We start from the raw sequence: 25,018 nt of genomic DNA on the forward strand, positions 1-25,018 counted from the left end.
TCAGTCTCTCAGTGGTCACTTCTGAGTCTCCCAGAGGTCACTTCTCAGTCTCTTCTCAGTCTCTCAGTGGTCACTTCTGAGTCTCTCAGAGGTCACTTCTCAGTCAATTCTCAGTCTCTCAGTGGTCACTTCTCAGTCTCTCAGAGGTCACTTCTCATTCTCTCAGAGGTCACTTCTCAGTATCTTCTCAGTCTCTCACAGGTCATTTCTCAGTCTCTCAGAGGTCACTTCTCAGTACCTTCTCAATCTCTCAGAGGTCACTTCTCAGTCTCTCAGAGGTCACTTCTCAGTAACTTCTCAGTCTCTCAGAGGTCACTTCTCAGTATCTTCTCAATCTCTCAGAGGTCACTTCTCAGTCTCTCAGAGGTCACTTCTCAGTAACTTCTCAGTCTCTTCTCAGTCTTTCAGAGGTCACTTCTCAGTCACTTCTCACTCTCAGAGGTCACTTCTCAGTCTCTCAGAGGTCACTTCTCAGTCTCTCAGAGGTCACTTCTCAGTCTCTTCTCAGTCTCTAAGAGGTCACTTCTCAGTCTCTCAGAGGTCACTTCTCAGTCACTTCTCAGTCTCTCAGAGGTCACTTCTCAGTATCTTCTCAGTCTCTCAGAGGTCACCTCTCAGTCTCTCAGAGGTCACTTCTCAGTCACTTCTCAGTCTCTCAGAGGTCACTTCTCAGTCTCTCAGAGGTCACATCACGGTCTCTCAGAGGTCACTTCTCAGTATCTTCTCAGTCACTCAGAGGTCACTTCTAAGACTCTCAGAGGTCACTTCTCAGTCACTTCTCAGTCTCTCAGTGGTCACTTCTGAGTCTCCCAGAGGTCACTTCTCAGTGATCACTTCTCAGTCTCTCAGTGGTCACTTCTCAGTCTCTAAGAGGTCACTTCTCAGTCACTTCTCAGTTTCTCAGAGGTCACTTCTCAGTCTCTTCTCAGTCTCTCAGAGGTCACTTCTCAGTCACTTCTCAGTTTCTCAGAGGTCACTTCTCAGTCTCTTCTCAGTCTCTCAGAGGTCACTTCTCAGTCACTTCTCAGTCTCTCAGAGGTCACTTCTCAGTCAATTCTCAGTCTCTCAGTGGTCACTTCTCAGTCTCTCAGAGGTCACTTCTCAGTCACTTCTCAGTCTCTCAGTGGTCCCTGCTCAGTCTCTCAGAGGCAACTTCTCAGTCTCTCAGAGGTCAATTTTCAGTATCTCAGAGGTCACTTCTCAGTCACTCAGAGGTCACTTCTAAGTCTCTCAGAGGTCACTTCTCAGTCTCTCAGAGGGAACTTCTCAATCACTTCTCAGTCTCTCAGTGGTCACTTCTGAGTCTCCCAGAGGTCACTTCTCAGTCACTTCTCAGTCTCTCAGTGGTCACTTCTCAGTCTCTCAGAGGTCACTTCTCAGTCACTTGTCAGTTTCTCAGAGGTCACTTCTCAGTCTCTCAGAGGTCACTTCTCAGTCACTTCTCAGTCTCTCAGAGGCCACTTCTCAGTCAATTCTCAGTCTCTCAGTGGTCACTTCTCAGTCACTTCTCAGTCTCTCAGTGGTCAACTTCTCAGTCTCTCAGAGGTCACTTCTCAGTATCTTCTCAATCTCTCAGAGGTCACTTCTCAGTCTCTCAGAGGTCACTTCTCAGTAACTTCTCAGTCTCTTCTCAGTCTTTCAGAGGTCACTTCTCAGTCTCTCAGAGGTCACTTCTCAGTCTCTCAGAGGTCACTTCTCAGTCTCTTCTCAGTCTCTAAGAGGTCACTTCTCAGTCTCTCAGAGGTCACTTCTCAGTCACTTCTCAGTCTCTCAGAGGTCACTTCTCAGTCTCTCAGAGGTCACTTCACAGTCTCTCAGAGGTCACTTCTCAGTATCTTCTCAGTCTCTCAGAGGTCACCTCTCAGTCTCTCAGAGGTCACTTCTCAGTCACTTCTCAGTCTCTCAGAGGTCACTTCTCAGTCTCTCAGAGGTCACATCACGGTCTCTCAGAGGTCACTTCTCAGTATCTTCTCAGTCACTCAGAGGTCACTTCTAAGACTCTCGGAGGTCACTTCTCAGTCACTTCTCAGTCTCTCAGTGGTCACTTCTGAGTCTCCCAGAGGTCACTTCTCAGTGATCACTTCTCAGTCTCTCAGTGGTCACTTCTCAGTCTCTAAGAGGTCACTTCTCAGTCACTTCTCAGTTTCTCAGAGGTCACTTCTCAGTCTCTTCTCAGTCTCTCAGAGGTCACTTCTCAGTCACTTCTCAGTTTCTCAGAGGTCACTTCTCAGTCTCTTCTCAGTCTCTCAGAGGTCACTTCTCAGTCACTTCTCAGTCTCTCAGAGGTCACTTCTCAGTCAACTCTCAGTCTCTCAGTGGTCACTTCTCAGTCTCTCAGAGGTCACTTCTCAGTCACTTCTCAGTCTCTCAGTGGTCCCTGCTCAGTCTCTCAGAGGCAACTTCTCAGTCTCTCAGAGGTCAATTTTCAGTATCTCAGAGGTCACTTCTCAGTCACTCAGAGGTCACTTCTAAGTCTCTCAGAGGTCACTTCTCAGTCTCTCAGAGGGAACTTCTCAATCACTTCTCAGTCTCTCAGTGGTCACTTCTGAGTCTCCCAGAGGTCACTTCTCAGTCACTTCTCAGTCTCTCAGTGGTCACTTCTCAGTCTCTCAGAGGTCACTTCTCAGTCACTTGTCAGTTTCTCAGAGGTCACTTCTCAGTCTCTCAGAGGTCACTTCTCAGTCACTTCTCAGTCTCTCAGAGGCCACTTCTCAGTCAATTCTCAGTCTCTCAGTGGTCACTTCTCAGTCTCTCAAAGGTCACTTCTCAGTCACTTCTCAGTCTCTCAGTGGTCAACTTCTCAGTCTCTCAGAGGTCACGTCTCAGTCTCTTCTCAGTCTATCAGAGGTCACTTCTCAATCACTTCTCAGTCTCTCAGTGGTCACTTCTGAGTCTCCCAGAGGTCACTTCTCAGTGGTCACTTCTCAGTCTCTCAGTGGTCACTTCTCAGTTTCTCAGAGGTCACTTGTCAGTCTCTTCTCAGTCTCTCAGAGGTCACTCCTCAGTCACTTCTCAGTTTCTCAGAGGTCACTTCTCAGTCTCTTCTCAGTCTCTCAGAGGTCACTTCTCAGTCACTTCTCAGTCTCTCAGAGGTCACTTCTCAGTCACTTCTCAGTCTCTCAGTGGTCCCTGCTCAGTCTCTCAGAGGTCACTTCTCAGTCTCTCAGAGGTCACATCACGGTCTCTCAGAGGTCACTTCTCAGTATCTTCTCAGTCACTCAGAGGTCACTTCTAAGACTCTCAGAGGTCACTTCTCAGTCTCTTCTCAGTCTCTCAGAGGTCACTTCTCAATCACTTCTCAGTCTCTCAGTGGTCACTTCTGAGTCTCCCAGAGGTCACTTCTCAGTGATCACTTCTCAGTCTCTCAGTGGTCACTTCTCAGTCTCTAAAAGGTCACTTCTCAGTCACTTCTCAGTTTCTCAGAGGTCACTTCTCAGTCTCTTCTCAGTCTCTCAGAGGTCACTTCTCAGTCACTTCTCAGTTTCTCAGAGGTCACTTCTCAGTCTCTTCTCAGTCTCTCAGAGGTCACTTCTCAGTCACTTCTCAGTCTCTCAGTGGTCACTTCTCAGTCTCTCAGAGGTCACTTCTCAGTCACTTCTCAGTCTCTCAGTGGTCCCTGCTCAGTCTCTCAGAGGTCACTTCTCAGTCTCTCAGAGGTCAATTTTCAGTATCTCAGAGATCACTTCTCAGTCACTCAGAGGTCACTTCTAAGTCTCTCAGAGGTCACTTCTCAGTCTCTCAGAGGGAACTTCTCAATCACTTCTCAGTGGTCACTTCTCAGTCTCTCAGTGGTCACTTCTCAGTTTCTCAGAGGTCACTTCTCAGTCTCTTCTCAGTCTCTCAGAGGTCACTTCTCATCAACTTCTCAGTTTCTCAGAGGTCACTTCTCAGTCTCTTCTCAGTCTCTCAGAGGTCACTTCTCAGTCACTTCTCAGTCTCTCAGAGGTCACTTCTCAGTCACTTCTCAGTCTCTCAGTGGTCCCTGCTCAGTCTCTCAGAGGTCACTTCTCAGTCTCTTCTCAGTCATTCAGAGGTCACTTCTCAGTCACTTCTCAGTCTCTCAGAGGTCACTTCTCAGTCAATTCTCAGTCACTCAGTGGTCACTTCTCAGTCTCTCAGAGGTCACTTCTCAGTCACTTCTCAGTCTCTCAGTGGTCCCTGCTCAGTCTCTCAGAGGGAACTTCTCAATCACTTCTCAGTGGTCACTTCTCAGTCTCTCAGTGGTCACTTCTCAGTTTCTCAGAGGTCACTTCTCAGTCTCTTCTCAGTCTCTCAGAGGTCACTTCTCATCAACTTCTCAGTTTCTCAGAGGTCACTTCTCAGTCTCTTCTCAGTCTCTCAGAGGTCACTTCTCAGTCACTTCTCAGTCTCTCAGAGGTCACTTCTCAGTCACTTCTCAGTCTCTCAGTGGTCCCTGCTCAGTCTCTCAGAGGTCACTTCTCAGTCTCTTCTCAGTCATTCAGAGGTCACTTCTCAGTCACTTCTCAGTCTCTCAGAGGTCACTTCTCAGTCAATTCTCAGTCACTCAGTGGTCACTTCTCAGTCTCTCAGAGGTCACTTCTCAGTCTCTTCTCAGTCTCTCAGAGGTTACTTCTCAATCACTTCTCAGTCTCTCAGTGGTCACTTCTCAGTCTCTAAGAGGTCACTTCTCAGTCACTTCTCAGTTTCTCAGAGGTCACTTTTCAGTCTCTTCTCAGTTTCTCAGAGGTCACTTCTCAGTCTCTTCTCAGTCTCTCAGAGGTCACTTCTCAGTCACTTCTCAGTCTCTCAGAGGTCACTTCTCAGTCAACTCTCAGTCTCTCAGTGGTCACTTCTCAGTCTCTCAGAGGTCACTTCTCAGTCACTTCTCAGTCTCTCAGTGGTCCCTGCTCAGTCTCTCAGAGGCAACTTCTCAGTCTCTCAGAGGTCAATTTTCAGTATCTCAGAGGTCACTTCTCAGTCACTCAGAGGTCACTTCTAAGTCTCTCAGAGGTCACTTCTCAGTCTCTCAGAGGGAACTTCTCAATCACTTCTCAGTCTCTCAGTGGTCACTTCTGAGTCTCCCAGAGGTCACTTCTCAGTCACTTCTCAGTCTCTCAGTGGTCACTTCTCAGTCTCTCAGAGGTCACTTCTCAGTCACTTGTCAGTTTCTCAGAGGTCACTTCTCAGTCTCTCAGAGGTCACTTCTCAGTCACTTCTCAGTCTCTCAGAGGCCACTTCTCAGTCAATTCTCAGTCTCTCAGTGGTCACTTCTCAGTCTCTCAAAGGTCACTTCTCAGTCACTTCTCAGTCTCTCAGTGGTCAACTTCTCAGTCTCTCAGAGGTCACGTCTCAGTCTCTTCTCAGTCTATCAGAGGTCACTTCTCAATCACTTCTCAGTCTCTCAGTGGTCACTTCTGAGTCTCCCAGAGGTCACTTCTCAGTGGTCACTTCTCAGTCTCTCAGTGGTCACTTCTCAGTTTCTCAGAGGTCACTTGTCAGTCTCTTCTCAGTCTCTCAGAGGTCACTCCTCAGTCACTTCTCAGTTTCTCAGAGGTCACTTCTCAGTCTCTTCTCAGTCTCTCAGAGGTCACTTCTCAGTCACTTCTCAGTCTCTCAGAGGTCACTTCTCAGTCACTTCTCAGTCTCTCAGTGGTCCCTGCTCAGTCTCTCAGAGGTCACTTCTCAGTCTCTCAGAGGTCACATCACGGTCTCTCAGAGGTCACTTCTCAGTATCTTCTCAGTCACTCAGAGGTCACTTCTAAGACTCTCAGAGGTCACTTCTCAGTCTCTTCTCAGTCTCTCAGAGGTCACTTCTCAATCACTTCTCAGTCTCTCAGTGGTCACTTCTGAGTCTCCCAGAGGTCACTTCTCAGTGATCACTTCTCAGTCTCTCAGTGGTCACTTCTCAGTCTCTAAAAGGTCACTTCTCAGTCACTTCTCAGTTTCTCAGAGGTCACTTCTCAGTCTCTTCTCAGTCTCTCAGAGGTCACTTCTCAGTCACTTCTCAGTTTCTCAGAGGTCACTTCTCAGTCTCTTCTCAGTCTCTCAGAGGTCACTTCTCAGTCACTTCTCAGTCTCTCAGTGGTCACTTCTCAGTCTCTCAGAGGTCACTTCTCAGTCACTTCTCAGTCTCTCAGTGGTCCCTGCTCAGTCTCTCAGAGGTCACTTCTCAGTCTCTCAGAGGTCAATTTTCAGTATCTCAGAGATCACTTCTCAGTCACTCAGAGGTCACTTCTAAGTCTCTCAGAGGTCACTTCTCAGTCTCTCAGAGGGAACTTCTCAATCACTTCTCAGTGGTCACTTCTCAGTCTCTCAGTGGTCACTTCTCAGTTTCTCAGAGGTCACTTCTCAGTCTCTTCTCAGTCTCTCAGAGGTCACTTCTCATCAACTTCTCAGTTTCTCAGAGGTCACTTCTCAGTCTCTTCTCAGTCTCTCAGAGGTCACTTCTCAGTCACTTCTCAGTCTCTCAGAGGTCACTTCTCAGTCACTTCTCAGTCTCTCAGTGGTCCCTGCTCAGTCTCTCAGAGGTCACTTCTCAGTCTCTCAGAGGTCACATCACGGTCTCTCAGAGGTCACTTCTCAGTATCTTCTCAGTCACTCAGAGGTCACTTCTAAGACTCTCAGAGGTCACTTCTCAGTCTCTTCTCAGTCTCTCAGAGGTCACTTCTCAATCACTTCTCAGTCTCTCAGTGGTCACTTCTGAGTCTCCCAGAGGTCACTTCTCAGTGATCACTTCTCAGTCTCTCAGTGGTCACTTCTCAGTCTCTAAAAGGTCACTTCTCAGTCACTTCTCAGTTTCTCAGAGGTCACTTCTCAGTCTCTTCTCAGTCTCTCAGAGGTCACTTCTCAGTCACTTCTCAGTTTCTCAGAGGTCACTTCTCAGTCTCTTCTCAGTCTCTCAGAGGTCACTTCTCAGTCACTTCTCAGTCTCTCAGTGGTCACTTCTCAGTCTCTCAGAGGTCACTTCTCAGTCACTTCTCAGTCTCTCAGTGGTCCCTGCTCAGTCTCTCAGAGGTCACTTCTCAGTCTCTCAGAGGTCAATTTTCAGTATCTCAGAGATCACTTCTCAGTCACTCAGAGGTCACTTCTAAGTCTCTCAGAGGTCACTTCTCAGTCTCTCAGAGGGAACTTCTCAATCACTTCTCAGTGGTCACTTCTCAGTCTCTCAGTGGTCACTTCTCAGTTTCTCAGAGGTCACTTCTCAGTCTCTTCTCAGTCTCTCAGAGGTCACTTCTCATCAACTTCTCAGTTTCTCAGAGGTCACTTCTCAGTCTCTTCTCAGTCTCTCAGAGGTCACTTCTCAGTCACTTCTCAGTCTCTCAGAGGTCACTTCTCAGTCACTTCTCAGTCTCTCAGTGGTCCCTGCTCAGTCTCTCAGAGGTCACTTCTCAGTCTCTTCTCAGTCATTCAGAGGTCACTTCTCAGTCACTTCTCAGTCTCTCAGAGGTCACTTCTCAGTCAATTCTCAGTCACTCAGTGGTCACTTCTCAGTCTCTCAGAGGTCACTTCTCAGTCTCTTCTCAGTCTCTCAGAGGTTACTTCTCAATCACTTCTCAGTCTCTCAGTGGTCACTTCTCAGTCTCTAAGAGGTCACTTCTCAGTCACTTCTCAGTTTCTCAGAGGTCACTTTTCAGTCTCTTCTCAGTCTCTCAGAGGTCACTTCTCAGTCACTTCTCAGTTTCTCAGAGGTCACTTCTCAGTCTCTTCTCAGTCTCTCAGAGGTCACTTCTCAGTCACTTCTCAGTCTCTCAGAGGTCACTTCTCAGTCACTTCTCAGTCTCTCAGTGGTCCCTGCTCAGTCTCTCAGAGGTCACTTCTCAGTCTCTTCTCAGTCATTCAGAGGTCACTTCTCAGTCACTTCTCAGTCTCTCAGAGGTCACTTCTCAGTCAATTCTCAGTCACTCAGTGGTCACTTCTCAGTCTCTCAGAGGTCACTTCTCAGTCTCTTCTCAGTCTCTCAGAGGTTACTTCTCAATCACTTCTCAGTCTCTCAGTGGTCACTTCTGAGTCTCCCAGAGGTCACTTCTCAGTGGTCACTTCTCAGTCTCTCAGTGGTCACTTCTCAGTCTCTAAGAGGTCACTTCTCAGTCACTTCTCAGTTTCTCAGAGGTCACTTTTCAGTCTCTTCTCAGTCTCTCAGAGGTCACTTCTCAGTCACTTCTCAGTTTCTCAGAGGTCACTTCTCAGTCTCTTCTCAGTCTCTCAGAGGTCACTTCTCAGTCACTTCTCAGTCTCTCAGAGGTCACTTCTCAGTCAATTATCAGTCTCTCAGAGGTCACTTCTCAGTCACTTCTCAGTCTCTCAGTGGTCCCTGCTCAGTCTCTCAGAGGTCACTTCTCAGTCTCTCAGAGGTCAATTTTCAGTATCTCAGAGGTCACTTCTCAGTCACTCAGAGGTCACTTCTAAGTCTCTCAGAGGTCACTTCTCAGTCTCTCAGAGGTAACTTCTCAATAACTTCTCAGTCTCTCAGTGGTCACTTCTGAGTCTCCCAGAGGTCACTTCTCAGTCACTTCTCAGTCTCTCAGTGGTCACTTCTCAGTCTCTCAGAGGTCACTTCTCAGTCACTTGTCAGTTTCTCAGAGGTCACTTCTCAGTCTCTCAGAGGTCACTTCTCAGTCACTTCTCAGTCTCTCAGAGGTCACTTCTCAGTCAATTCTCAGTCTCTCAGTGGTCACTTCTCAGTCTCTCAGAGGTCACTTCTCAGTCACTTCTCAGTCTCTCAGAGGTCAAATTTCAGTATCTCAGAGGTCACTTCTCAGTCACTCAGAGGTCACTTCTAAGTCTCTCAGAGGTCACTTCTCAGTCTCTTCTCAGTCTTTCAGAGGTCACTTCTCAATCACTTCTCAGACTCACAGTGGTCACTTCTGAGTCTCCCAGAGGTCACTTCTCAGTCACTTTTCAGTCTCTCAGAGGTCACTTCTCAGTCACTTCTCAGTTTCTCAGTCTCTCAGAGGTCACTTCTCAGTCTCTCAGAGGTCACTTCTCAGTCTCTCAGAGGTCACTTCTCAGTCTCTCAGAGGTCACTTCTCAGTATCTCAGAGGTCACTTCTCAGTCACTCAGAGGTCACTTCTAAGTCTCTCAGAGGTCACTTCTCAGTCTCTTCTCAGTCTCTCAGAGGTCACTTCTCAATCACTTCTCAGTCTCTCAGTGGTCACTTCTGAGTCTCCCAGAGGTCACTTCTCAGTCTCTTCTCAGTCTTTCAGAGGTCACTTCTCAGTCACTTCTCAGTCTCTCAGAGGTCACTTCTCAGTCAATTCTCAGTCACTCAGTGGTCACTTCTCAGTCTCTCAGAGGTCACTTCTCAGTCTCTTCTCAGTCTCTCAGTGGTCGCTTCTGAGTCTCCCAGAGGTCACTTCTCAGTCACTTCTCAGTCTCTCAGAGGTCACTTCTCAGTCACTTCTCAGTTTCTCAGAGGTCACTTCTCAGTCTCTTCTCAGTCTTTCAGAGGTCACTTCTCAGTCACTTCTCAGTCTTTCAGAGGTCACTTCTCAGTCACTTCTCAGTCTCTCAGAGGTCACTTCTCAGTCAATTCTCAGTCACTTAGAGGTCACTTCTCAGTCACTCTGAGGTCACTTCTAAGTCTCTCAGAGGCCCCTCTCAGTCTCTTCTCAGTCTCTCAGAGGTCACTTCTCAATCACTTCTCAGTCTCTCAGTGGTCACTTCTGAGTCTCCCAGAGGTCACTTCTCAGTGGTCACTTCTCAGTCTCCCAGAGGTCACTTCTCAGTCACTTCTCAGTTTCTCAGAGGTCACTTCTCAGTCTCTTCTCAGTCTTTCAGAGGTCACTTCTCAGTCTCTTCTCAGTCTTTCAGAGGTCACTTCTCAGTCACTTCTCAGTCTCTCAGAGGTCACTTCTCAGTCAATTCTCAGTCACTCAGTGGTCACTTCTCAGTCTCTCAGAGGTCACTTCTCAGTCTCTTCTCAGTCTCTAAGAGGTCACTTCTCAGTCTCTCAGAGGTCACTTCTCAGACACTTCTCAGTCTCTCAGAGGTCACTTCTCAGTCTCTCAAATGTCACTTCTCAGTAACTTCTCAGTAACTTCTCAGTCTCTCAGAGGTCACTTCTCAGTCTCTTCTCAGTCTCTCAGAGCTCACTTCTCAGTCTCTCAGTGGTCACTGCTCAGTCACTTCTCAGTCTCTCATAAGTCACTTCTTAGTCACTTTTCAGTCTCTAAGAGGTCACTTCTCAGTCTCTCAGAGGTCACTTCTCATTCTCTCAGAGGTCACTTCTCAGTATCTTCTCAGTCTCTCAGAGGTCACTTCTCAGTCTCTCAAATGTCACTTCTCAGTAACTTCTCAGTAACTTCTCAGTCACTTCTCAGTCTCTCATAAGTCACTTCTTAGTCACTTCTCAGTCTATCAGCGGTCACTTCTCAGACTCTCAGAGGTAATTTCTCAGTCTCTTCTCAGTCTCTCAGAGGTCACTTCTCAGTCTCTCAGAGCTCACTTCTCAGTCTCTTCTCAGTCTTTCAGAGGTCACTTTTCAGTCTCTCAGAGGTCACTTCTCAGTCTCTCAGAGGTCACTTCTCAGACTCTTCTCAGTCTCTCAGAGGTCACTTCTTAGTCACTTCTCAGTCTCTCAGTGGTCCCTTCTCAGTCACTTCTCAGTTTCTCAGAGGTCACTTCTCAGTCTCTCAGTGGTCACTTCTCTGTCTCCCAGAGGTCACTTCTCAGTCTCTCAGTGGTCACTTCTCAGTCGCTTCTCAGTCTCTCAGAGGTCACTTCTCAGTCACTTCTCAGTTTCTAAGAGGTCACTTCTCATTCTCTCAAAGGTCACTTCTCAGTCGCTTCTCAGTCTCTCAGAGGTCACTTCTCAGTCTCTCAGAGGTCACCTCTCAGTCTCACAGAGGTCACCTCTCAGTCTCTCAGAGGTCACTTCTCAGTCTCTTCTCAGTCTCTCAGAGGTCACTTTTCAGACTCTTCTCAGTCTCTCAGAGTCCACTTCTCAGTCTCTTCTCAGTCTCTCAGAGGTCTCTTTTCAGTATCTCGGAGGTCACTTCTCAGTCACTTCTCAGTCTCTCAGAGGTCACTTCTCAGTCTCTTCTCAGTCTCTCAGTGGTCACTTCTCAGTCACTTCTCAGTCTCTCAGTGGTCACTTCTCAGTCACTTCTCAGTCTCTCAGTGGTCACTTCTCAGTCACTTCTCAGTCTCTCAGTGGTCACTTCTCAGTCTCTCAGAGGTCACTTCTCAGTCTCTCAGAGTCAACTTCTCAGTCTCTAAGACAGAAATTCATAAAAATTCCTACAATGTGATTTTCTGGATGTTTTTTCTTCTCAATTTTGCCTGTCATAGTTGAAGTGTACCTATGATGAAAATTACAGGCCTCTCTCATCTTTTTAAGTGGGAGAACTTGAACAATTGGTGGCTGACTAAATACTTTTTTGCCCCACTGTATACACAAGCACGGATACAGGCACAGATGCAGGCATGCATGGATGCAGGCAGGTACGTGCACACACACACACACACACACTCACACACATCCACTCATAACAGTAGAAAATCTGAAAATGGGCCAAATACAAAGTCTCAAACTCAGATTAATCTAGCTCTATCCACCAGCGACTAGTATCTGTACTGTATGATTGGCCAGACTTAAACTGTTCCCAGTCTCTCATTGAAGGGCCTATCTGCCAATTAGATATCCATGGACAGGGTTGGGTAGTTTACTTTCTAAATGTAATCTGTTTCAGTTATTAAATACCTGTCCAAAATTGTAATCAGTAACGTCAACATTTGGATTACACAGTAGCGTAATCTGATTACTTCCAGTTACTTTTGGAGTAATTTTCCTGTAAGAGGCATTAGAAGAAGAAAAAAATATCAATAAAATGCATTTGGTGTGTTATACTGGTCACTGACTTGTGGTCAGACTCATTCAGGTGGAACAAACTTAAATGTATGCCTTTTTTCGATTATGAATTGAATGTCATTGAGGAAACAGAAAGGTGTCATAATGTATTTTTCCCGCAAACCTTCTTTCTGAATTCAAAAGTAATCTAAGAAGTAATCATCTTGTAATCAAAAGAATCTGTAATCTAAATGAAATATTTCATCTGGTAAAGTAATGTATTATAGTTACAGTTTTTTGGTAGTTAGATTACATGTTTGTTGGTGGTTGGCTTTTTTCCCCCTGACTGTCTTTTTTTTCTGTCATTGCAGTGATAGTAGAATGCCTATTTGTGTCATTGCAGTGATAGTAGAATGCCTATTTGTGTCATTGCAGTGATAGTAGAATACCTATTTGTGTCATTGCTGTGATAGTAGAATGCCTATTTGTGTCATTGCAGTGATAGTATAATGCCTATTTGTGTCATTGCAGTGATAGTAGAATGCCTATTTGTGTCATTGCAGTGATAGTAGAATGCCTATTTGTGTCATTGCAGTGATAGTAGAATGCCTATTTGTGTCATTGCAGTGATAGTATAATGCCTATTTGTGTCATTGCAGTGATATTAGAATGTCTATTTGTGTCATTGCAGTGATAGTAGAATGCCTATTTGTGTCATTGCAGTGATAGTAGAATGTCTATTTGTGTCATTGCAGTGATAGTATAATGCCTATTTGTGTCATTGCAGTGATATTAGAATGTCTATTTGTGTCATTGCAGTGATAGTAGAATACCTATTTGTGTCATTGCAGTGATAGTAGAATGTCTATTTGTGTCATTGCAGTGATAGTAGAATGTCTATTTGTGTCATTGCAGTGATAGTAGAATGTCTATTTGTGTCATTGCAGTGATAGTAGAATGTCTATTTGTGTCATTGCAGTGATAGTAGAATGTCTATTTGTGTCATTGCTGTGATAGTAGAATGCCTATTTGTGTCATTGCAGTGATAGTATAATGCCTATTTGTGTCATTGCAGTGATAGTATAATGCCTGTTTGTGTCATTGCAGTGATAGTATAATGCCTACTTGTGTCATTGCAGTGATAGTAGAATGCCTATTTGTGTCATTGCAGTGATAGTAGAATGCCTGTTTGTGTCATTGCAGTGATAGTATAATGCCTACTTGTGTCATTGCAGTGATAGTAGAATGCCTATTTGTGTCATTGCAGTGATAGTAGAATGCCTATTTGTGTCATTGCAGTGATAGTATAATGCCTATTTGTGTCATTGCAGTGATAGTATAATGCCTATTTGTGTCATTGCAGTGATAATAGAATGCCTATTTGTGTCATTGCAGTGATAGTAGAATGCCTATTTGTGTCATTGCAGTGATAGTAGAATACCTATTTGTGTCATTGCAGTGATAGTAGAATGCCTATTTGTGTCATTGCAGTGATAGTAGAATACCTATTTGTGTCATTGCAGTGATAGTAGAATACCTATTTGTGTCATTGCAGTGATAGTAGAATGCCTATTTGTGTCATTGCAGTGATAGTAGAATGCCTATTTGTGTCATTGCTGTGATAGTATAATGCCTATTTGTGTCATTGCAGTGATAGTATAATGCCTATTTGTGTCATTGCAGTGATAATAGAATGCCTATTTGTGTCATTGCTGTGATAGTAGAATGCCTATTTCTGTCATTGCAGTGATAGTAGAATGCCTATTTGTGTCATTGCAGTGATATTAGAATGTCTATTTGTGTCATTGCAGTGATAGTAGAATACCTATTTGTGTCATTGCAGTGATAGTAGAATACCTATTTGTGTCATTGCAGTGATAGTAGAATACCTATTTGTGTCATTGCAGTGATAGTAGAATACCTATTTGTGTCATTGCAGTGATAGTAGAATACCTATTTGTGTCATTGCAGTAGAATTCTAGTAGAATACCTGCAAGCCTCATTATGTTTATTTCAACAGAACCCCATCCTGACCTTCACCAGGTCCCTGTGTCTTCCTGGACCTTCCACAACAGCTTATCTTCTACATTTCCACCGCAGGTAAAGTTGGCAATGACTTTCCCTGGCTGTCATCATTTCACAGACAATGGCAAGACAAAGGAGCTTATCATGGACGACAGGAAATGAAGGTCTGAACACGCCCCATTCACATCAACAGGGCTCTAGTGGAGCGGGTCGAGAGCTTCAAGTTCTTCGGTGTATACATCACCAAGGACCTATCACGGTCCAAACACACCAACAGAGTCGTGAAGAGGGCACGACAATACCTCCTCTGCCTCGGGAGGTTGAAAACATTTGGCATGGGCCCTCAGATCCTCAAAAAGTTTGACAGCTTCCCCATTGAGAGCATCTTGACTGGTTGCATCACAACTTGGTATGGCAACTGCTCGGCATCTGACCGCAAGACGCTACAGTGGGTAGTGCGTACGGCCAAGTACATCACTGGGGCTGCCATCCAGGACCTCTATACCAGGCGGTGTCAGAGGAAGCCCCTAAAAATTGTCAATGACTCCAGCCACCTAAGTCATAGGCTGTTTTCTCTGCTACGACACGACTAGCGGTACCAGAGCACCAAGTCTGGGACCAAAATGCTCCTGAACAGCTTCTAACCTCAAGCCATAAGACTGCTGAACAGTTCATCAAATGGCTACCTGAACTATATACATTGACCCCTTTTATAATAACATTTTTGTTGCACTGACTCTCTTGCACGGGCTCTATCTCCTTCTCCGGCACAGTCGGTATAGTAGGGACAGGCACCAGTAACCAGTTTGGATGGAGGTTTGGATGGAGGGAAGTTTGCCGATCCGTGCCACGGAAAAAGCAGCAGACATAATTTGATTGAATTCCTCTGGAGACGAATTCCAGCCTGCCCCCATCCTGAACACTCTCAACACTCGACCGCCTACATCTAAATGTCTTGTGGGGGAAAGGGGAATAGATCTATATCGAAGGTGGCAAGTGGTAAAGTGCATGTGTGCCGAGTTCGGAGGCACAGTTAAGATTCCGGGAATGAGGCACACAGAGACAGAATCCTGAGACGGAAGAAACAAATATTTGAAAGAAAGATTACCGTCGCAGCTGCAGCGAGCGAGATGCTGGAAAGGCAAAGTAAACAAGCCGGGTCTCGGGGGGGGTAATGGGGGGGGGGGGGGGGGTATGGAGGGAGGGAGGGAGAGAGGGAAAGGGAGAGAGGAAGAGATAGAGAGAATGGAGAAAGAGAGAGAATGAGAATGAAACGACAATAGAGGAGTGGGAACAGGATCAGCAGTCAGGAGACAATGCAAATAGCAGAGAGGAAATAGAGTAAAGCATCAACACCTAAAGAGGAGAGGGAAGATAAAGAACAGAGGGATGGGGGGAGGGGGGGTATTCGGATACAGAACTAGAACGCTGTATAATTAAATAATGCAGGGTGGGGAGGAGGGAGAGGCAGGGAGGAGAGGGAGGGGGGTGGTGAAGTAGGAGAGAGACATTGAGGGAGCGAGGGAGGCAGGGAAAGAGGGAGCGGAGAGCTCTTCTCTTCCCATCTCTGTATAGACACGATGGCCACCTAGGCCTTTAGGTATCACTAATTACAGTATCCATGGTACCACTCCAGACACGCTGCTGCAGACACCCTTCATTATAGCAGCTAGGGCTCAGGACCAGGCTGGGCTGGCTGCTTCAACAGGGCCAGACTGCGTTCAATCACTGACAGCAGCAGGAAATATAGTATCAGCCAACATGTTATAGGTGGTTTATGTTGATCTGTGTGGATCCCACTGTGTGGAAAGATTCATAGGAAACAATAGTGTATTTTCCTTCTAAATCTACATTTTGGCTGACTTGTTTTGCCATGTATACATGTTTTACGGGCGTTCAATTTAACAACATAATCCATTAACAATGTTACCTAACAATGCTTAGACATGTGGAATGTGGAAATGATACAGCACATACAGTGCCTTGCGAAAGTATTCGGCCCCCTTGAACTTTGCGACCTTTTGCCAACATTTCAGGCTTCAAACATAAATATATAAAACTGTATTTTTTTGTGAAGAATCAACAACAAGTGGGACACAATCATGAAGTGGAACGACATTTATTGGATATTTCAAACTTTTTTAACAAATCAAAAACTGAAAAACATGGCGAGCAAAATTATTCAGCCCCTTTACTTTCAGTGCAGCAAACTCTCTCCAGAAGTTCAGTGAGGATCTCTGAATGATCCAATGTTGACCTAAATGACTAATGATGATAAATACAATCCACCTGTGTGTAATCAAGTCTCCGTATAAATGCACCTGCACTGTGATAGTCTCAGAGGTCCGTTAAAAGCGCAGAGAGCATCATGAAGAATAAGGAACACACCAGGCAGGTCCGAGATACTGTTGTGAAGAAGTTTAAAGCCGGATTTGGATACAAAAAGATTTCCCAAGCTTTAAACATCCCAAGGAGCACTGTGCAAGCGATAATATTGAAATGGAAGGAGTATCAGACCACTGCAAATCTACCAAGACCTGGCCGTCCCTCTAAACTTTCAGCTCATACAAGGAGAAGACTGATCAGAGATGCAGCCAAGAGGCCCATGATCACTCTGAATGAATTGCAGAGATCTACAGCTGAGGTGGGAGACTCTGTCCATAGGACAACAATCAGTCGTATATTGCACAAATCTGGCCTTTATGGAAGAGTGGCAAGAAGAAAGCCATTTCTTAAAGATATCCATAAAAAGTGTCGTTTAAAGTTTGCCACAAGCCACCTGGGAGACACACCAAACATGTGGAAGAAGGTGCTCTGGTCAGATGAAACCAAAATTGAACTTTTTGGCAACAATGCAAAACGTTATGTTTGGCGTAAAAGCAACACAGCTGAACACACCATCCCCACTGTCAAACATGGTGGTGGCAGCATCATGGTTTGGGCCTGCTTTTCTTCAGCAGGGACAGGGAAGATGGTTAAAATTGATGGGAAGATGGATGGAGCCAAATACAGGACCATTCTGGAAGAAAACCTGATGGAGTCTGCAAAAGACCTGAGACTGGGACGGAGATTTGTCTTCCAACAAGACAATGATCCAAAACATAAAGCAAAATCTACAATGGAATGGTTCAAAAATAAACATATCCAGGTGTTAGAATGGCCAAGTCAAAGTCCAGACCTGAATCCAATCGAGAATCTGTGGAAAGAACTGAAAACTGCTGTTCACAAATGCTCTCCATCCAACCTCACTGAGCTCGAGCTGTTTTGCAAGGAGGAATGGGAAAAAATGTCAGTCTCTCGATGTGCAAAACTGATAGAGACATACCCCAAGCGACTTACAGCTGTAATCGCAGCAAAAGGTGGCGCTACAAAGTATTAACTTAAGGGGGCTGAATAATTTTGCACGCCCAATTTTTCAGTTTTTGATTTGTTAAAAAAGTTTGAAATATCCAATAAATGTCGTTCCACTTCATGATTGTGTCCCACTTGTTGTTGATTCTTCACAAAAAAATACAGTTTTATATCTTTATGTTTGAAGCCTGAAATGTGGCAAAAGGTCGCAAAGTTCAAGGTGGCCGAATACTTTCGCAAGGCACTGTACATGTTTAACATTTCACTGGTTTTACGATTGTGAAAAAGTATCTGTAATCTGCCTCTGAGAGTACAAAACATTAAGGACACCTGCTCTTTCCATGACAGACTGACCAGGGGACTCCAGGTGAAAGCTATGATCAATTATTGATGTCACTTATTAAATCCAGTGTATTTTCCTTCTAAATCTACATTTTGGCTGACTTGTTTTGCCATGTAATCCATGACAGTTACCTGTTCAAAACTGTAATCAATAACATAACTTTTAGATTGTCCAAACTCAGGAATGTTTACTTTTGGATTACTTCCCTTAAGAGGCATTAGAAGAAGACAAAAACGATTCATCAAACGCATTGGTGTGTCATGATAGTGGTCTCTGACTTGTGGTCAGACTCAAACTTGGAACAAACTTAAATTGCTTAAAACGTGCGCTTAAAATGCTGAATTTAATGTCACTGAGAAAACAGAAAGGTGTCATTATGCATTTTTGCAAACACAATTTCTGAAAGGGGTGGCAGGTAGCCTAGTGGTTAGAGTGTTGGCCCAGTAACCGAAAGGTTGCTGGATCGAATGCCTGAGCTGACAAGGCAAAAATCTGTCCTTCTGCCCCTGAACAAGGCAGTTAACCCACTGTTCCTAGGCCATCATTGTTCTTAACTGACTTGCCTAACAAAGTGCAGTGTTTTCAGTATGAAGTGATTGTGTTAGCGGTGTTATTGGCTAGCTCCTCTGAACAAAAGTGTCCTTACGAGAGACCATGTTTTTTTATGGCAGGTGAAATCGTACATCATTAGCTCATTATTATTGATGTATCCAAATAAATGTCACTAGAAAACAGCTTAAACAAATGCAAAGGCAGCTACTTTGCTGTTATTCTGTCTGCACTGTTTGACGTGACTGTAAGTTAGCCGTAGTTGGCTAGCTAGCAAGCAAGGGAAAATAACTTTGCCAGCCAGTATGGCAATGGAACACTTAGAATGAACGACTGGGTCGCGTCCATAGATACAGAACAAAAATACTTAACGACTGGGTCTCGCATCTCTGGCAACTGAACCAGTAGAACGAACCAGCTGGTTTGGGTAGCAACCTTAGATTTGTGTCAGGAATATATCTTGTGGAAGGATGAAATAGTACGAATAAATTCATCAAAATAATGTTTTTAATTAAAATATGTCAATCACTATTTGAATAGGGTATTAACAATAAGAGAATAAGACGCTTAAGTGATATTATCCTCAAACCCGGTGTTTGGAGGATATATTGGCACGATTCTCACGTCCTGACCTTAGTGAGCTTTTTATGTCTCTATTTTGGTTTGGTCAGGGTGTGATTTGGGTGGGCATTCTATGTTAATTTTTCTATGTTTTGTATTTTTTTGTTTTGGCCCGGTATGGTTCTCAATCAGGGACAGCTGTCTATCGTTGTCTCTGATTGGGAACCATACTTAGGTAGCCCTTTTTCCCACCTGTCTTTGTGGGTAGTTGTCTTTGTTTGTTGGCACTATAGCCTTTAGCTTCATGGTTGGTTTTTGGATTGTTTATTGTTTTGGTCGGCGTCATAATAATAAAAGGAATGCACCTTGGTCCTCTTCTTGCAACGGCCATGACAACAATGGTGTTAAGTCGTCCGAAAACCGGCTTCTCGGGCATTATCACTTAAACGTTTTATTCTCTTATTGCCATCACGCTGAACCACACCATTGGATTCAACAGTGAATAACACTGCTGTGACATCTGGTTGGTATGCGTTATTATACACTAATTAGAGAAGCAGAATGGTTTTCTCCTATTGTGACTGTCACCTCCTCCAGATACATGCTACAGTATTGCTGGTTAGGGGTTGGTAAGTCTGTTATAAGACATATATATGGTATCTGTTAAAGCTGCATGACTACTGTGTCTCCTCAACAGAGCCCATCGTATGGAGTAGGGGCTGATTCCAGATCTGCACTTATTGAAACTTCACCCCCGGAATCCATCGTACAATACAGTGCATGATCAAGCTTGGGACAAATCTTCCTAGATCCTGTTAGCACACTAGTGTACTTTACCCAGATAGGAAAGACTACTGTAACAGAGAGTTATTCAATGCTAACCTATTAAACTCTGACCCCCTCTGGTGGCATTAAAATCGAAAGCGGTAAAATCAATAAGTCACATAAAAGCTGATATCAGTTAGACGGCTTTGGCTTGCCTTTCCCCACGGACCAGGGTCTGTCACGGAGGAGGAGTAGAGGAATCCCTACAAATCCACCCGGGGATGTGTGTGTGTGTGTGTGTATGTCCATGGGGGACACGTCTGCCTCTGACTACTTTGATCTGAGCTCATTTACAACTCCTCTCGGCAAGATGTGAAGCTTTACATGTGGCTCCTGATCCTGAGGAATTAGAGATCAGAGGTGGGTTCGATATGACCGAGGAGCGTTTGGTACGACCGCACGTTTCGCTGACCACAGACCTGCCGTCCAACACGGACCACAAGGCAGGGAAGTGTGATGCAATACAGAGCCTGATAGACATGCTTTGTACCATAGTTGTTTTAAATGTGGGGGGTGGTTCCTGAGAAAGGCTATAACGTCGATGGTGTGTTTACGGTACGGCTATCAAGAGGCCATCATTTCAAACGGTCTACTTTAGGCCTGAGGTGTATCCATGACAACAGTGATCTCCTTATCATTGTATGTGGATAGATCTGAATGCTTGAACACTTCCATGGTGGTTTTACGGACGTTCAACATCACAACATAACAATAACAGTAACAATGTCACCTAACAATGCTTAGACATGTGGAATGTGGTATGATACAGTACATACATGTTTAACATTTCACTGGTTTTACGATTGCATGCCTCTGAGAGAACAAAATATTGAGGAAACCTGCTCTTTCCATGACAGACTGACCAGGTGACTCCAGGTGAAAGCTATGATCCCTTATTGATGTCACTTATTAAATCGACTTCAATCAGTGTAGATGAAGGGGAGGAGACAAGTTAAATAATAGTTTAAGCCTTGAGACAGTTGAGGCATGGATTGTGTATGTGTGCTATTCAGAGGGTGAATGGGTAAGACAAGATTTAAGTGCCTTTGAACGGGGTATGTTAGTAGATGTTTGTTTCATGAGCTGGAACACTGCTGGGATTTTCACTCTCAAACATTTCCTGTGTGTGTATCAAGAATGGCCCACCACCCAAAGGACATCCAGCCAACTTGACACAACTGTGGGTAGCATTGGAGTCAACATGGGCCAGCATCCCTGTGGAATGCCTAGGACACCTTGTAGAGTCCATGCCCTGACGAATTGAGGCTGTTCTGAGGGTGGTGCAACTCAATATTAGGAAGGTGTTCCTAATGTTTTGTACACTCAGTGTAGTTTTACACACTGTAACCTGCCTCTAGAACAGTCGTCACAGTTTTCACAGCTCACCAAGCTAGCCTTTTCAGTTCCTGTCTAGTTCCACCATTTGAGGAAGAAAGGTTTGAGACACACTACACCACTATCCTCCATCTTTCTTCCTTGCAACCCCTCGCACTAGAAGAATGAACTGCCATGGGTAATTCTCCAACTGATCCCTCTCCTTCTCTCTTCACTGACACACGGAAAGAGGGGTTAGAGAGAAATAAAGAGAGAGAGAGAGAGAGAGAGAGGGAGAAAGTAAGAGGGAGAGAGAAAGAGAGAGCGAGAGGGAGAAGGAGGGAGAGAGAGAGAGAGAGAGAGAGAGAGAGAGAGAGAGAGAGAGAGAGAGAGAGAGAAAGTAAGAGGGAGAGAGAAAGAGAGAGCGAGAGGGAGAAAGGGAGGGAGAGAGAGAGAGAGAGAGAGAGAGAGAGAGAGAGAGAGAGAGAGAAAGTAAGAGGGAGAGAGAAAGAGAGAGCGAGAGGGAGAAAGGGAGGGAGAGAGCGAGAATATTCCGAGGCCCCAGAAGGCAGAGTTATCCGTGACAGAGAGTGATGCCCACTTCCCATCCCTCCATCTCACCCGTCCCTTCCTTTCTCCATCACTTTCCCTCATTCACTCGGTCAGAAAGAACAAGCTTTTCTTCTTTTCCTTGTCGTATCTGTAGATTTAAAACGGCAACATACGTGTGGAATCATCCACTGTATCACCGTCCTCTAACATGAGTCATTGATCTCGTTACCACTTCACACGACTTGATGTGTATCATAAAAATACATTAAATCCTAACGAAATGTTTGATTTTGACTAATTTCTCTGTGTAGGATAGTGATATGCTCGATTGGTTGGGGGGACATTTAGATAGAGTTGTGAAATTGTCTGTGATTGCTTTTGAAATTACACACAGCATAAGAAGATTTTTCTGTTAGTATCATGCGTTTTCTTTATTCCAAGGGGAAAGGCACGCGTTCTTAGACCTCACAGTATTACTGCATTATGGATTTTTTCATAAAGTATAATAATATACTTTAAGGTAAGACTGTCTTTTATCATGAGGGTGAAGGGGACTGTGTGTGTGAGAGAGAGAACGTGTGTGTGTGTGTGTGTGTGTGTGTGTGTGTGTGTGTGTGTGTGTGTGTGTGTGTGTGTGTGTGTGTGTGTGTGTGTGTGTGTGTGTGTGTGTGTGTGGCATCCACATTGGCATTTTTAATAACGTGCTGTCAATCTCAGTCTCAGAATGACCATTTTGCTAACACTCCCTAAGACTCATAACTCTCTCCACCTGGGAGGGAGAATACTTTTTTTTACATCATCACCCAGCAGCCAAGAGATCACTAATGGAGAAAAACATCCAGCCAAACGCAATAACAGACCTGCCTATGATAAACCCTACAGGCTCAGAAATGCCAACACAATCAAACCATCACCAACAGCATCAAAAAATGACTGGTTGTGCCTTCAACATGTCCTTGGCAATAATGATCCTCTCTCTTCCTTTTCTTCTGGGTATTCAGTAACCCCCTGTCTATGTTAAAATGGCAACTTGCCCTATAAGGTGTGTCTCGGAGGCATATGCCATTTATTTGACAGCGCTAGCTGGCTTCCGTCTGGCCAAACAGGGTTTATGGCGGAGGAGGGGAGGAGGGTGGTACAGAAGGAAGCATCTGCCACCTGTGTGTGTGTGTGTGTGTGTGTGTGTGTGTGTGTGTGTGTGTGTGTGTGTGTGTGTGTGTGTGTGTGTGTGTGTGTGTCCATGGGAGACACGTCTGCCTCTGACTACTTTGATCTGGGCTCATTTACAACTCCTCCCTGCTAGATGTGAAACAGACCTTACGTCTGGCCAAACAAGGCTTATAGGGGAGGAGGGTGCTAAAGAAGGAAGCTCCTGCCACACTCTGGACACACACACACACACACACACACACACACACACACACACACACACACACACACACACATAGATTTTCCTAAAAATTTCCCTGAGCTGGAATAACCAGCTGCATTACATCACGTCTGTGCAGGCTACTGGCATCCTTGGCCCCTTTAGCCCCATCGCCATGAGCCTCACATCAGACATCCATCATGTGACCTGTTAAGAACAATGGAGGGAGAAAGACCCCATTTTCTGTTGTGAAAAGGCAGTGTACAAATACAAAGCTGTGAAAGAATGACATGAATACACTGTGGTTTGTTTAGTGCAGCAGCTAGACGTTGTAGAGGGGATGAAAAGATGAGAAGGAGACTAGGGTTAGAGTGGGATCTGGGATCTGTTGTAGTAAAGAGACGAAGACCTCTGGATTACATCCACCCCCTGATGAGAGAGAGGGAGACAGAGAGAGAGAGAGAGAGAGAGAGAGAGAGAGAGGGGGATGGGGGGGAGAGAAAGAGAGAGAGGGGAGAGAGAGAGAGATTGAGAGAGGGGGAGAAAGAGAGAGAGGGGGAGAGAGAGAGAGAGAGAGAGAGATAGAGAGAGAGAGAGGGAGAAAGAGAGAGCACGACCATCATGAGGTGTGTGAATTTGTGGGTGCTTCAGAGCATGAGTGCGAATACCTGCACCTGCGAGAAATATATTGTGCATATATGTGTGTATGTGTGTGTCTGCATTATGTGTTCATAATATCTATCTGCATCTGTTCATGTGTCTCTGTGCATGTGTGAATATATTTGTGCATGTGTATTTCTGTGCGTGTGTGTTGGTTACTCACAGGTATTTGCCGTGCCCTTGGGGATGGGTAGATAGGAGCCTGCGCTCCACGTCCTTCCCTGGTAGTTCCTCTTACAGCGGCCACAGTCCGGCCCCGTGGTGTTGTGCTCACACTCACAATTTAGCGTCTCTTTGTCAAACACACAACTATTGGCGTGAAGGTTACACTTGCACCTGTCGAGGAGGAAGAAGAAAAGAGAAAAGAGAAATCAACACCTGTGGAATTTTCACTTTCAATTCCTGAGCTAAAATGTGGGATTGAAAGAAAAGAGCATGACAGAGAGGGAGGGAGGGAGGCAGGGAGGGAGGCAGGGAGGGAGGGAGGGAGGCAGGGAGGCAGGCAGGGAGGGAGGGAGGGAGGGAGGGAGGGAGGGAGGGAGGGAGGGAGGGAGGGAGGGAGGGCGGGCGGGCGGGCGGGCGGGCGGGCAGGCAGGGAGGGAGGGAGGGAGGGAGGCAGGCAGGCAGGCAGGCAGAGAGGCAGAGAGGCAGAGAGGCAGGCAGGCAGGCAGGCAGGCAGGCAGGCAGGCAGGCAGGCAGGCAGGCAGGCAGGGAGGGAGGGAGGGAGGGAGGGAGGGAGGGAGGGAGGGAGGGAGGGAGGGAGGGAGGGAGGGAGGGAGGGAGGGAGGGAGGCAGGCAGGCAGGCAGGCAGGGAGGCAGGCAGGCAGGCAGGCAGGCAGGCAGGCAGGCAGGCAGGCAGGGAGGGAGGGAGGGAGGGAGGGAGGGAGGGAGGGAGGGAGGGAGGGAGGGAGGGAGGGAGGGAGGGAGGGAGGGAGGGAGGGAGGGAGGGAGGGAGGGGACAAAGAGTAAGTATTTGGACAGTACAGAAGGGTTTCCTTGAGGATGATTTGCATGTGAACACAGAAACAGAGACAGAGGTATTCTCAGTTTCAGGAGAACAACTTCAAACAGCACACACAGCGCCAAGGATTCCTCAAAAGAGTCTGCATCATTATTTTCCCTCTTTCTTCTGCCATGAAAGATGACTTATTTATAATTGTCTCACTGGAGGAAGTGTAATTGCAGTAAGGTCACATTTAACTAAGCGAGAGTGAGAGAATGTGAGAAAGGGGAGAGAGAGATAGATAGAGAGAAAGATCAGAGAGAGAGAGAGAGACTAAATGAAACAAGTATAGTGGAATTGTTCAACAAACCGGGGAGAAGAGATTTGTAGTCACCCCCCCTTCTCTCTCTCTGAGTTTGTACACATCAGCTGCTTCAAGGGTGTTAAAGAGCAGGACCACTCTTATTTTGGCAAAGAAAAAGAAAACTAGGTCTTTAAAAGAGGCTCAGGCATTCACATAAACAAACTAGTGAATTCCTATTCTCATCCCACTACAATTGTAATATTACAGCACAACAACATAGTCATGTCTAGTCAATACTCAAAGTGACCACTGGGGACATACAAACTTTATGCCAAGTACACATCTCTAATCCTGACAATGGCACTTGACACAGAGGAAGTCTAAAAACAGCTTGCATTGATTTTGTTACAACGAGTCAAGGAGGTTGCAATTGTGTTTTGCGATACACTGTGATCTCTATCCATCCTAGGAG

General features: G+C 45.6%; 1 protein-coding gene across 12 annotated transcripts in view; it reads right to left on the reverse strand.

Annotated features, from left to right (window-relative positions):
- The window catches only part of LOC110536586 (netrin-G1-like), a 262,043-nt gene that overhangs the window by 101,646 nt on the left and 135,379 nt on the right, over nt 1-25,018 (reverse strand). For 11 of the 12 annotated variants that reach the window (XM_090189733.1, XM_090189735.1, XM_036935168.2 and 8 more), the window contains exon 4: nt 23,463-23,635. In XM_090189733.1, coding sequence (XP_090045859.1) covers nt 23,463-23,635 — 173 coding nt within the window. Of the gene's footprint in view, nt 1-23,454; nt 23,636-25,018 lie in introns of those variants that run through there. The other variant, XM_090189738.1, reaches the window with a different exon arrangement.

This window comes from Oncorhynchus mykiss, chromosome 11 (genome assembly GCF_057628025.1).
Source record: "Oncorhynchus mykiss isolate SJ-2025 chromosome 11, ASM5762802v1, whole genome shotgun sequence".
NCBI classification, from domain to species: domain Eukaryota; kingdom Metazoa; phylum Chordata; class Actinopteri; order Salmoniformes; family Salmonidae; genus Oncorhynchus; species Oncorhynchus mykiss.